Below are 14,869 nucleotides of genomic sequence, written 5' to 3' on the forward strand. Positions count from 1 at the left end.
CGTACTCGATCTCAGCGGTTTCGGTAGCATAGCCGTAGCCATGACATCAGTGCTCAGGCTTCAGGTCATGCTTCAGGTGTAGCTTATTATGCTTCTTATTCAAGAGACTAGATGCTTCCCCGGCGTACTGCGGCCCTTTACTGTTTCGCATGTGTTCGCATGCTGCAGGTGGATATGGATAAATGAAAACGAAACTTATGTTCCGCTACCTATTATAGTCGTGTGATAACTCACCCGTGCTGCACACCTCTGAACCAAATCCAACACCCTGTATCGGAAATTTTCAATATGAATACATGTACCGTTACACCCCTAATATCTACTATCATATATCAAACTAACCATGACATCATGTGTGTTGATGTCCTCACTAGTATTTTGCCTCTAATGTTGTAAGTGATTCCATACCTGCTTTAAAAAGTGCAATTTATGGTGAAATATAATCTAAAGTGCAAATGTAAACAACACAGTCACTTTCATTAAAACTTTAATACTTCTGCACTGATGTGCATGTTGCTGAATTCTTGTCACCCTGCGGATCTTTTGATGCCAAGTACAGATTCTTGAGCAGGAACATGACAGATACCCTTTTCAAATCCACATACATGCTAAAGTTTACATGCAGAGACACCATTTTGACTGAAGTTTAAATTGTGCTACAACAATGATGAGAATCCTTCACCTGAAACCAAAGAATCTACAAACACCCACACTTTCATAACTAGGTCATTCCCCTTGGCAGTTACCGAATTCCTAAACTGCCATGTAGACAAGAAACCAGGTTTTGATAAACGGTTAAGGGCTTGAGAGAACCCCAGTTAAGACAGGTAAATATCTGGTGGAGTAACCCTTAACTCAGATTTCTGAATCATTTTAAACATGTGCATATGTGCAGGAAAATGAAAAAACAATGTCTGCTGCAACCTGCTTCACTTCCAAGTCCAACTACAGCAGGGGTGTCAAACTCGTGCCATGGAGGGCCGAGAGGCTGCAGGTTTTCATTCCAACCAACAACTCCACCAGGTGATTTCACTGATTAGTCCCGCCTCTCTGTTCGGAGGTAGGGTGATCAGTGAAATCACCTGGTGGAGTTTTTGGTTGGAATGAAAACCTGCAGCCTCTCGGCCCTCCGTGGCACGAGTTTGACACCCCTGAACTACAGAGAGGTAGTAGAACCTGCTGCTGCTCATTGAGCTGTCTGAACTGTTGTGAAGTAATCAGATTTCCTGCCTCAGCCTGGTCACTCACAATAATAGAGTTTTCAATGCACATGTAAACATAGCAACTGTCTGACTGCAATGACAATTTTTGCTAAGATATGGCACAAGCATTGTTCTTTCCACCATCAAGGAGAAAACTATCTCAGCAGAACTGAAATAGAAATTTAAACAGCATCTTGACAATGTGTCTTGTGTTGTTACTTGTTGTGGGAAATGCTGTCCAACTTGCCAAGACACTGTTGTGTCTCCACCCACTGGGACATTTGAACTTCCATTAAGTGGCACTAGACAAAGACATGAGGTCATAGCTGCTAGGGCATTGTGTGTCACAGTCTATGGGCGGTCTATGAAGTTGTGTGCACTGGTGTTAACAAGACTGTATTGTCTCAGGTGCAAGTGTGCTGTAACTGGATTACATAATGGCTATTGTAATAATAAAGAAGGCTGGGCTGGGCCAGGTTACAGTAATGTCTTGTCAATGGAGTCTTCCCTCTACACCCATTCTCCTCAAATAAAACATTAGCTAATTAAGAGAGAAGCTCCATTTATGTGCTGCTGCTACAAAGTCATAGCAAACTCAAAACCCCATTTCCATTTAAGTAGCACAGGCTCAGGTAAAGACACAATTATATCAATCATTATGTAACAGGTAGAGCCACTAGTGTGTGTGCGTATGTGTATAATGTAAGCTATCAGTTGGTAGTGGCACTTAAAAGAACACCTTCCCCAAACAGTCATATGACTGTAAATTTGCATTAAAGAGCACTCACTTATCCTCTCTCTCTCTCTCACTCATACACTCTCTCTCTCCCTCACACACATACACACTCTCTCTCACACACATACACACTCTCTCCCTCACACACATACACACTCTCTCTCACACACATACACATTCTCTCTCACACACATACACATACATACTCTCCCCCTCACACACATACACACTCTCTCCCTCACACACATTCTCTCTCGCTCTCTTACTGTCTCCCTAACTTCTAGTGAGTGATGCACTGGGTGCTGTGACATGCTGAGTGGGTCACTACAGTAAGGCAGTGGTGACAGGCCAAGGGCACAAAAACTTGTTGTTTTTTCCTCACTTTGACAGCTCAAACTAGGACACTTCTCTGAAAGGGAATGGAAATGCTCTGAACCATACAAATAAGAGGCAACTCCATTTCCTTAAAAAAGACTGACACAAAAAGATGAGGACATGGGAGAGAATCATAAGGGTGAAGAATAAGTTTGCTATATATGTAATGAAAAATGTATATCTGATATATTTCAGGGGAGCAAAACAGTGGAATTTTATTGTAAAAAAAAAAAAAAAAAAAAAAAATGATGACACACCCACAATTTTATTTGCCTTTGATACTTTACAAAACAGAATGACCCATGACATCACTATATCCTTTATAAATACAGTACACAGGATGGAAATTAAATAAACCACGATCCACTGAAAACTGGGTTGTTGCAGCAAGAAATATTGATAAGATATATCAAAGGGGAACAACATAAATTCTATATAGTGAAAGGAGGTTATTATAGAAATATGGAAAACTGATGAGTAGAATGTGTGGTTGAAAAATATTTTTAAAAGTATGGAATTTATTATGACAGGCTGTGCAAAAAAAAGAGCAGTGGGACTTACAAAGACAGCTCCACATGTTAGATTTTCCAAAAATTCATAATTTCTCCCATGTGCCATTACCTAGATATTTTAAATCAGGAGAAGCCCACATTTTCATGAGTGCACCTGAAATGGGACATGAGCTAAGCCTGTTTAAATTCTAGGCACTTTTAAGCATGTTAGCCGATTATCACAATACCATGTAGCCAGTCAGCACCATTAGAGCTGCCCTTCTACTACTGCACCAAGGTTAGGAATAACCAGCAGGACAATTACATCAAAACAAGAGATGATCTCTTCAATGCCCTCGTGTTGTTTGATAATGGACGGTTTGCTTCTTCTTATGTATGTAATGGTCATTCTTATGTGCAATGCATATCCGGTCAAAAGTTATGTTTTTGTTTTTGTGAAAGATCATGGTAATAGATAGACAAAATGGGGTGAAACACAACCCCTGTCCAACTTCTTTGGAGGGGGTAACCAGAGGGATATGAAAATATGAGAGTAAACGCATAACCACATATACAGAGCGCCTTATTCACACTCACAAGCCAACAAAGGACCATATACAAAGCAGGGCAAAGAAAGCATATAGCGTAAACACAAATGTATTTCATTTTCATGCGCGGAAAGCATTTGTAAGGAATGTGCTAATTTGAATATGTGTGCAGCTAGCTAGCTAGCAGCTAGTCCTTCTCAAAAATTGTGCCTGTGTTATCTTAGCAGGATATGATAAGACACTGCTAGAATGTGTAGTCAACTGATGCCATGTCAGAGGTACAGTTGTGGTCAGAAGTTTACATACACTCATCATGGACATGACTGGATTGACCAACACACAGCAAAATGGGAAAGTCTAAGAAGCTCAGTGCAGATATGAGACAAAATATTGTAAATTTACACAGGTCAGGAATGTCTCTTGGAGCCATTTCTAAACACCTACAGATTCTAAGATCATCAGTTCAAACAATTGTATGTGAATCCAAGTTATTGAGAGGTGTAGCCACATTAGGCCCGACAAAAAAAAAAAAAAAAAAAACTCATCTCATCTCATCATATTCTGCGGCTGTTTTGCTGCCAGTGGGACTGGCACATTGCATAAAGTGGATGAAATAATGAAGGAGGAAGGTTACCTCAAAATCCTTAAGCAAAATCTCAAACCATCAGCTAGATGGACTAACCTTGGACACAACTGGGTGTTCCAACAGGACAATGACTCCAAACACACAAAGCTGGTTGTGGAATGGATAAAGCAGGCTAACATTAAGTTTTTGGAATGGCCCTGCCAAAATTCTGACTTCAACCCCATAGACAATATCTGGACTGTGCTTTACAAGTCAGGTCCATGCCAGGAAACCAACTAATTTAACTGAACTTTACCAATTCTGCCATCAAGTCAAATATCCAGCCAGAATGATGCTAGAAGCTTGTTGATGGCTGCCAAAAGCATCTGGTCAACTTGCTAAGGGACATTAAACCAAATAGGTGTGCTGTATTTATAATTTTGACCCTATATGTCTAATTTTGATCCTGTGTTGAATTTAGAAGACCCAAAATAAATGAAAACTATTAAAGATATACATTGTAGAATCAATCGGTCCCAGGAAAAAGAGCAGTTCCAAAAAATGAAAGCCCAATATTGCTATGTCCATGATGAATATATGTAAACCTCTGACCACAACTGTATATTTGTGTGTGTGTGTGTGTGTGTGTGTGTGATACAGCACTATCTAAAGCCCTGCGAGCGGCACATGGCTATTTCTGACAAACTGGGTTAAGGAGGGTTTAGCGCCACATCCTCCGTCATCATTTATGGATATACTGAGATGGTACAATGAGGATAGCAAGACTGTAAAACATGCACACCCACACAAACATAATGACACACACATACACACACACACACACACAAAAACAAAAATAAACTACTAAAATACAGCTGTCAACATCTGTCTGCATCCCTTTAATCTGAAATGGACTGAGTCAACAGTCAGCATTCAGATTCAGTGATGTGCAGTAAAGTGCATGGGCTGCTACTTTCCCAGTTAGACCGAAGAAAACAAGGTGCTACAAAGGGAACATTACTCTGCCTGAAACTAAAAAGAAGTGAGTGCCAGTCCAGGGCTTCACATTGGCTGCACAGAGCCCAGTTTCCTAGTCACAGGTTATAACAGCAATAGAAAGCAGCGACACCGGGGTCATTCTGCTCACACAAGGTCAGTGCAGGTCAAAAGGGCACCCTGTGGCTTGGGAGCAGCAAATGAGGCTGCTCCCAATGAGGGTATCAGGGCAACATAGGGCTTTAGTTGGGCTAAGCTAGCATTGCCCTCCATCAGGACTGTCTCACGGAAACAGAGCTTGTACTGCACACAGAGATGGGGATTGGGGAAAGTGCCTGAAGAGATTCATGCTTTGGATACCATGGACTTAAAGAGTGGCTGTCCTGGGAGCTGTGATTAATGAAACACTATAGGAGCTCCCATACGTTATATGATGGTGAAAACCTTAATGTAAAATATTCCCCACTCCCAGCAGTTTTAGAGGCAGTTTGCTGTTAACATAGCTACAAGGGTGAGGCAGTATTCCCACTGTTTGTATGTTACTGCCTCTGCCCTTTGACCTTTCAAATGAAGGTTCAAAAATGTTCGCTAACCTAAACCTAAATTTTTCCACATCATCCGTTTCTTGCTCCGTCAACTCCGTGCTCACCTGCATCATGAATCTGAAGGGCCTTCAAACCAACACTTCACTGCTTTCACTTAAAACCAGCCAACATCCAAAAACGACTTATGACAGACCACAACCCCCTACCATCTGACACCCCCTTGCTGAATAGACCTGATACACATAAGTCCCATGGTCAAAGAGGAGGTCTTTACCTGGATTTTGGTTCATGATTCAAAGGTGTATGATGCCAATATGGGACCTGCTGACCCCCCTTACTAGCGTCCCACCGCAACTAGGCAGACTGGAAGGTTTGGAACACCTTCCCTACTTCCTGAAAACATCCAACACAGAAGATAAATCCAAATCCATGGTGCAATGAGTGGATGGAGGAAAAAGCAAAAAATCCCAAAGCACTGAAAAGGGAACCACCCAAAACTCAACTGTTTCCACAGTAAAAGCAGGAGGGGAGACTGGGAGGTCAGGTTTGGTTGGTGTCATCGGTGATGAGAACAGACTATATGTGTGTGTGTGTGTGTGTGTGTGTGTGTGTGCATATGAGAGTTAGACTGTGGTGCCTCTCCAACCACCTCCTCTCCTTTTCTTTGTGTGTGTGTGTTTGTGTGTGCATGTGTAAAAGCAAGAGAGAGTGAGACAGAGGGAGTGTGTGACTGTTTAATCTGTCACTCCCTCCTCTGTTGCTGGTTTGTTTGTGTGTGTGTGTGTGTGTGCTCCCCACCCCCAATCTATCTGCATTCATCGGCAGTCAGATTAAATGGTCAGAGTTAGCGATTAATGCTGTGCTGTCCTAGCCAGTAGGTAGCAGGCTAGCAGTGTGTGCCTGAGAGGATTAGCTGTCGCTAATGCTAAGCTAAGCTAAGCTCCAGCCGGTGGAGGCATGGGGCCAGGGGAGGGGGGCTTCCTTTCGTTGGAGCCCCATGGTGCACACTCTGACCAGGGTGACAGGTGCCTGAGGGCTGGGTGCCCTGCACTGGAGCTTAACAAAAAAAAAAAAAAAAAAAAAATCAGATATGTTGTCTATACAGCTTTTTCCAGTCTTGGACTAGGCCTATAAATATTTGGAAATTGCAGATGCCCAACACTGTAATACTGATATTTCTTTTAATTGATATTTATGGGATACAGCTCAGTTCAAGTTCTTACTCTCATTCTGTCATCCTCTGTGAACCCTCAATACTCCGCTAAGGCAATCAAAAAATAAATCAATAAAAACTTACTATTCACTTCCTATTATATGAATCAAACACAGAGCAAGTTAGCCCCTGTAACTCCTTTTCAGCCTTATAAAACTACTGAGGAGTACTACTCAAAAATATTCTTTGAATTGCACTCAGCTGAAACTCCAGTGATATTTGTACAAAACATTGACATAAAGGTGAATAACTACTTCATTAACTAAGTGAGTAAGCCCATTTAATTGAAGGGTAAACCTGAGACAAAAGAGCATGAGCCAGTATCAAATCAAAGGCTACTGACACTAGTATCTTCCAAGCTTAGTGCTCTACACTGGTCTGTATCTTGGCAAACTTGGCATTTCTGAAACAAACACAAAGCACTATCACATCATCGTTTTACAACAAAGAAAAAGGCTGCACAACTCAGAAGTTACCTGATACTTCAGATCATGCTTGCTACAAGAGCTCTAACTCCTCTCTTCCTGTCTTGCCTTTGCCTCTGTCTCCTCCTCTCTATTATTCATGGCTTAGCTGTGCTTCTAGTGTATACTAGCCCTCCTGAGGAAAATGTAAAACCCTTTGCATGAGGATGGTAATCATCTATAACACCAGAAAAATAAAATTCAACATACAATAAAAATAATCAGATGACCTTTTTTAAGATGGAGATGGAGACAGCCTGCCTGAGGACTGCAATTATGACTTGAGATTAGAAAAAAAAAAAAAAAAATCATCTTTGATCATCCCCCGGCATCCCAAAGCCAAAGATCAAACCATCCTCAATCAAGGTCTTTGTTACTCCAGTTCTCATATCACTGAGAGCAAGAGAGGGTGCACTAAAAAGAAAGAGATGAGAGAGGGCTGATGGAGGGAGACATCAAGACACACAGAAGTCACAATCCCAATTTGCCACATTTTAGCAAGTTCTTCTAAGCCTTCAGGCCCTCTGCACAGATCAGGCACAGTATCCAGAGCCCACACAATGAACCTCATGCTTTATGTTTGTTTGTTTGTTTTTGAAAGCTCAGCTGACAAAAACATGAGTTCCAAGAATACCAAGAAATTAGTGAAAACTTAATTAAAAAAAAAAAAAAAAAAACAGCCTGAGAAAATTTGAACTACAGAATCAGAACTTTTGCTTAAATTATCAGTTTACAAAACATTACAAAAAAGTACCAGGAAACTATATTTATATCGTTTTTATACATTAAATGCTACAAAGTCTTACGGGTTTGTGTCACATAGGTTGTTAATCTTTTTGTGTTTTAGGGATGTGGACCTACATTTATCTAGTTGTGGTAAAGTGAAAGGGCCTCAAGGGCCTTCCTGGGGCACCCAAACATCTAGGGACGACACTCAAACAAAATGCAATCAAAGCTACCAAAGCTGGACTGGTCAGATGAAAAAAAACAAAAACAAAACACGTGTCATATTTTACAGATTCCAGTCAGCCAGATTTCTGCTTCCTGGCGAGCCAGCTCTGGATTTAGGAGGAACCTAAAAAAATGTACTCTCTTTTACAGTCCTGTTTAGCTTACCCACGTTTGGACAAACCACACGGCCAATAACATCAGCTTTACTGCATACTGCATTCTTAATACTACACTACCCACAAAACCCAGCTTCTTCCACTCCCCACACCTCCTTACAACAGCATGAGACACTCATCCCAAGTCTGACAGACAGAGCAGAACGCTGCCATAAACTAGACTGAAGTGCACACTGAAAGTCAACACTTTTCTACCCCTCATTCTGACTGATTAGGGAACAAATAGAGCTTTTTCACAGCGGCCATTTTGACACAAAACAGCGCGCTAAACACAGGTGTCAATGAGGACCTGCAATAAAGTTACGTTCCATTTACATCTATGGGATGGAACCCTCTTTAATGTCATTAGTAAAACTTGTGTTTAGCCTGCTTGTTCATGTCAAAATGACTGCTATGAGAAAGATTTATTGCTTCAGACATACCAAACACTCTGTCTGCGTTACGAGAAACAAATAACTACATTAATGTAACCAAATTATTTAATCAATCATCTAGGGTTTCATTTTTGAAAACAACCCAAAACAGTGAGTAAAAGCAAGAGGAAATCTGAACGTTAACGTGTTGCACATTCAACCAACACCTGCTGTCCTGGTGAGTGACTGCTGCACTTAGCCATGCATCACACCCACTCCTTCACTCTCATCTGCTGCCCTTGGGTTGACCCAATCTTGCCTTGTCAGCTGATTTCTACACACACACACACACACACCTTCTCATCAGACCTGGCAGCCACCTGTCTCTGGAGAGCTGAGCTTCATGGGTCGACAAGACTTTCCTTCCACACGGGCAAATAGCTGCTTAAGAAATGTGCACACAAAAACAAACACACACACACACACACACACACACACACACACACTCAGAACACAATAGCCTGCTCTAAACCTCACTGGCAGAACATATCAACACAACACATTATTTCACTTTCCCGGGTCCAGGCACACATTCACACACACTCACACACAAACACACAGGCTCAGCACTTCAGATGTGCTGTTTTTCCACATTTTCAATGTCTATTACTCGCTCTCTCTGCAGACACATTCAATTAAAAAAGAAAGTTCCTCCCCAGCAAAGGTCCAAGCCACATCGAACTTTTCTTGTGAGTTGTAGGCATATTAATAATATTGAGGGTCTACATAAAATGTAACTCAAAACTAAGCCACATTCTCACATTAGACACATTTCACAGTAAGAAAAAAGAAATATGCAAGTCTTTATCCTGAGCATTTATCAGTGATCTACTGGTAACATGTAGTGTCTGTTGCAAAACTGAGCAACATCTGGCAGAACACAGCAGTGTGACTGGATGAAAACCAAAGTGATTATTTTGAACAAATATGAATCTTTAACACACTCCTACATTTTTTCTCCTACATTTGCTTCTCTCTGTCACTGAATACAAACGCTCGCTGTACAATCGCTCTGATTGGCCAAGGTGGTTGAGAGATTTAAATAACGCACAGGATTGGACAACACATGGAGATACAGTAACCACAACACTATACAAACATTTGCCAACTGTTTCATGGTGCGGCCAGAGTAATGACTGGGTCTGTCTGTTGGACCAGAGGGTCTGCTCTCAAGACTACTTAAACATGTTTCTTGGGGCCCACTGGTGGCTCATCAGTAAAGAGCGTGTACCATGTAACAGGGCTCAGTCCCAATCACAGCGACCAGGGTTCAAATCTGACCTCAGGTCCTTTGCTGCATGTCATCCCCTGCCTTTCCTGTCTATCTCCACTGGGACTGTCAAATAAAGCAGAAATGCCAAAAAAATAATCTTAACAAAAAAAACAAAACAAAAAACAAAACATGTTTCTTTAGCTGGTAGCCATTCTCTGTCCTAAATACTGATACCCACCTTACACACACACACACACACACAGTCTCTTACAGGCATACACTTGCAGGAATACAGTTCAAACAATGCTTTTACAGCTAAAAATACACCACAGCATGCCCTTTAATGTGCACCCATACCTCTTTTCTTCTTCCTGCATGCCTCTCTGCGTCTCTGTCCCTCCTCTTCCTCTGTGATAGTGAAGAGGGCAAGGACAGTCGAACGACTGCCTCCCTTCCTAAGCCTCTCCTTGTTGCGTGGGCACCCACCTCCACCTCTGCTTCCACCGGCACCTCCACCTTCTCCTCCTCCTACTCGTCTTTTACTATCTGGCATAGCTTGCCCTGTTGCTAACCCACTAGCCCCAGGCTAACTCACCCACCCCTGCCCATCCCACCCTGCAGCTGTGGGTGGGAGGGAGCAGGTGAGTGGAGGACAGTGGAGGAGACTGGCGATGGCTGGGAGCCACCTCAAAGCCTTCTTCGCAGTGGAGACCTGGATGGTTAAGGACTGATGCTAACGGCTAACACTGCTCTGTCTGAGAGCCAGGAGAGAGAAGAGGGAGGAGAATGAAGAGAGCAGAAGAGATAGAAAACGAGCAAAAGAATGTTGGGAGTAAAAGATGAAGGAAAAACAAAATAGGCAAAATACACTAGAGGGTAAAAGTGATGTGATGGAAGAGTGCAGACATGCAGCAAAGGAGAGGAGTTCACTGTGCCATGCCCATGCAGCCTGCGACAGCAATGCCAGGCAACACAGAGAGACAGTCTGAGAGAGATGGAGCCTCTGAGGATGAGGTCTTGTACAAGCTTAGGAAAGGACACTTAATCCACAAGACTGGACCGATCTAGAGCTGGAGGGATTGCACTTGTCTTTCCCCCCCTTGTTTCCCTTTTCAGGAGCAGCTGAAGCTCCTGCTGCTGCTATCTTTCTCTGTGGCTGCTTCTCCTTTCTAAAATCTCGTTTGCTAGGTGTGTCCTGTTGATGCAAACTTGGGTGTCCAGGTAAACACACGCAAGCCTACAGACACAGCAGTTGTAGACGGCAGTGGTGGGGTCGTTAAAATATTCAGTGCGGATCCAGCAGTGGAAAGTGAGCCTCTACCGGTACCGGCAGAGGGTTTTCCTGACGAAAGCAGCGCATGAACCAATGACGCAGGGGAGTGAGAGCAGGAGAGCACAGGCTAGGCACAGATATTACAAACACACACACCAAGTCAAATAATGATGCATTGCATCTGCCTCTGTGCAAGCAGTGTATTCACAGAGCACATGGTCTGGGGCTCCTCCCCATTTCCCACTTAAAGGCCCAACAGTGCTTTTAGATGCTGTGGTTGTATATGAAAATCTTTCCATTCATACCTAACAGCTCTGCATGGAAACAGATGACAGAGGAAACAAACACACAGCACAATAAAAGTTTCTATCTGAATGGTGGTGCAAGATTAGCCTGTGACTCACACACATGAAACTGATGCTGCAATTGCACTGCAGTGGTCCAACCTAAGCTGTACTTGGTTAATATACCTGTGTGGGACATGCACATACAGCGTGCACAGAGGATGAGAAAGAAAAACAAGGAAGGTGAAGTGAGGAGATGTGCTGAGCTCTAAGTTTGACTTGGCACAGACCCACAGGAGGTACAAACTGCCATGTGAGTGTGCAGGTGGGGTCGGGAGGAACAAACCAGGAACAAGTTACTGGAGGCATGTCCTTTGGCAGGACACATCACACACAATACCAGTACAAAACCATGCCTTTGGAAAGGACCATACCAATGACTATCAATGTTTGCCCCATTTGCTACAATTTCAAAATACATATTGTAGATATTATGTTAAACATGTAAAATCACTGGTATGGTCCTTTAAGAACAGCAACTTTCTTCTGTTTTGTGTGTGCCTGAGCATGTGTGCACTCTTATCTCATTTTCACACTAAATACAAACTGAGATTAAGCAACTTCCACTATGTCTTAATGCCACCAAGACACAGTGGCTCAGAAAGAGAAGCAGCATAATCGTTAAGGATGTAAGCATTAGCATTAAACATCTTGGCTAAAACCTCTTTTACTCTTCCACTTTGTTCCATGCATGTGTTGCCTGGCCAACATATAAAACAAAGTTCATTTGTTTCATACCACTTAACAGATCTTCTTTGATTCTCGTGGTATAAAATGAAGCTAATATAGTGCCACTAAACCAGTCATAAGGCCAAATGCTATGCCTAATGTCCACTGAACATAAATGCATTCTCAAGACTTCAGCAAGAGCTTGACGCATGATGAAGCATGATGCTTAGTATACAGTTTCAAGGAAGCACTCACATGCACATCATCTTTATTTATACACAGTACATTAAGACTGGAGATTGGGCTATTTATTCTCAAAATCTAAAGACCTCTGCTTTTGTTGCCTCGTCCCTTGCATGTATTCATATACTCTACAAACACACATGAAAGCACAATCTGATCTTTGCCCCACAGCCCAGAGAAATACTGTAATCCAACACTCAGACTTTGACCGGGTAGGGTAAGCAATACACCCTTCTCACACATCACCCTGTTAAGTGTGTAGCTGTGTGTGAGAGCATGTGTCTCCCTTACTCTGTCTCCCTCTTCTCTTCCCCACTATCTCCATTAACAATGAACACACCTGTTGTAATGTTAGACATTTTTGTAGATGGCAAAGTAGCACCTCCTACAGTATGGTACCATCTGGAAATGGGAATTATGACAAGGTGGTAATTCTCCCCTCTTGCTTTCACTATGGCAACAGAGGTGATCATTAGGGCATCAATGGGTGGTAGGTGAGGAAGGTCTACAAGAAGGGCATGCACCTCCCACCAATCAGCATATATGGAGCATATAGCCTCAGACTACAACAGCATCTTGTAACAACAGGTGGCTCAACACACCAAATTATAACCTCATTGGGGCTGGGATGAGCGTCAAGCCAAGTGAATCCAGTGGCATTTAGCATGTCTAAGAGGAAACTGGCAAACAAAACTTTGAGCCAAGTTGTGGAAGAAATTCCAACAGCTTTAGAAAAGCCTGTCAACAGCTAACTGTAGGAAGGTGACATGTTGCAACCCTGAATGACAATGGATAGAGACAAGAACACTGCAAAAACTCAAAATCTTACCAAGATTATTTGTCTTATTTCAAGTCAAAAATGTCTTATTTCTAGTCAAAATATCTCATTACACTTAAAATAAGACATGATCACCTCAGAAGTAACTTGTTTTTAGACAATTGTCTCTTGTTTCAAGTGAAAATTTGCTTGAAACAAGTGAAAATTTGCTTGTTTCATTGGCAAAATTTGTTTCTTGTTTCTAGCTAATTTTCACTTATTTCAAGTGAAGTTTCACTTTTTCCACTGGCAAATTTTGCCAATGAAACAAGCAAATTGTCTAAAAACAAGTTACTTCTGAGGTGATCATGTCTTATTTTAAGTGTAATGAGATATTTTGAAAAGAAATAAGACATTTTTGACTTGAAATAAGACAAATAATCTTGGTAAGATTTTGTGTTTTTGCAGTGAAGAAAATTCAAACTGTTTTGTTTGAGAAGAGAAGATTTGAAGAGTATCATTTTTGTGCAGGCACACTGTGGGCAGCTAAAGCAGGACAGTGACTGGCAAATGGTAGTAGATTTGGGGTAAAAAATTAAAAAAAAAAAAAAAAAAAAAAAAAAGTGCTGATAATCCTGCAGGATATAAAGAGCACTTCTGTGAGAGCAGACTTGGTGTAGTGGACAGAAGTGCAGTGGATTGTGTGTTTTGTTAAAGCTCACAGTGCCAAGAGAAGATGTAGTAAATGAGGCATATCAAAGTAAAATGCTTCAGAATACCAATTTAGTGGCAGGACTGGAAAGTAAGCTTGTGTCCAATGGAAGTTGGATGCTACGGGCAGGGGCGCTGCCAGGAATTTTGGGCCCCATAAAAAAAAAAATGTATTTACTCGATGATGGTTTAATAATTTTATATTAGTTTTTACCTTTTTTTGGGGCCCCTGTCAGGCAAGGGCCCTTGGAATTGTCCTAACTTTTCCCCCATATACGGCGCCCCTGGCTACGGGACTGTAGGACATCAACCTAAGTCTAGAGCAGAGCAGAGCTTAATGGCAAAGAAAGACGAGAAATCATACTGACAGGGGAAGTGTCTGACTTGCACCTTTCATCTGGTCACAATTCATCCTGATATTTTGCCTTGTCAGCTCTAATTTATTGGTCCCCTAAAGCAAACTTGTCTGCTAACTCTGAGGGATTCAAATTTAAATTCAATGTGTTTACATTTTTACAGTTAGTCACTATTTACCACCACCACACAATTTCACTGAAAACAGTTAAGTCTGAAACATTATGAGGTGAATCAAACAGGTAACCACATCTGCACTTCTTCCCAAAGTCTCTAGCTTAAAGTGATAACACCATCTGAGCATCAGCTAAAATCTGGAATTTGTAGTTGCCTTATTGGCCTCAGTAAAACACCCCACGCTTGTTTATTTAGGTGATGAAGCTGCTGTCAGTCCAGTGACATTAAAGTACTGGTGATACTGCTATGATCACTCAGAAATGCATAGCAAAGCACCAAGGCAGTGGCCACTTACCAAAGGTCTTGTCAAAATCCAGAAAAACAAGAATTTTGAGCCATTACGTTGCCGACATAACGCTATGTTTAGCTGGGTATTCAACTGCAGCTATTGCCGCTAGTGTTAATGTAGCTGAACAATTTTTTCATTATACTGTTTATACAATAACACCAGTT

At 41.9% G+C, this 14,869-nt stretch overlaps 1 protein-coding gene across 8 annotated transcripts in view; it reads right to left on the reverse strand.

The window, feature by feature from the left end:
* The window catches only part of map7b (microtubule-associated protein 7b), a 44,836-nt gene that overhangs the window by 28,277 nt on the left and 1,690 nt on the right, over nt 1–14,869 (reverse strand). For 4 of the 8 annotated variants that reach the window (XM_030047882.1, XM_030047878.1, XM_030047879.1 and 1 more), the window contains exon 1: nt 10,246–10,456. The exons of 1 other annotated variant lie outside the window; for it this stretch is intronic. In XM_030047882.1, the coding sequence (XP_029903742.1) occupies nt 10,246–10,441 (196 nt within the window). In that variant the 5' untranslated portion in view covers nt 10,442–10,456. Of the gene's footprint in view, nt 1–10,245; nt 10,463–14,869 lie in introns of those variants that run through there. 3 more of the 8 variants (XM_030047876.1, XM_030047874.1, XM_030047875.1) reach the window with 2 other exon arrangements.

Source organism: Myripristis murdjan, chromosome 24 (assembly GCF_902150065.1).
Source record: "Myripristis murdjan chromosome 24, fMyrMur1.1, whole genome shotgun sequence".
NCBI lineage: Eukaryota > Metazoa > Chordata > Actinopteri > Holocentriformes > Holocentridae > Myripristis > Myripristis murdjan.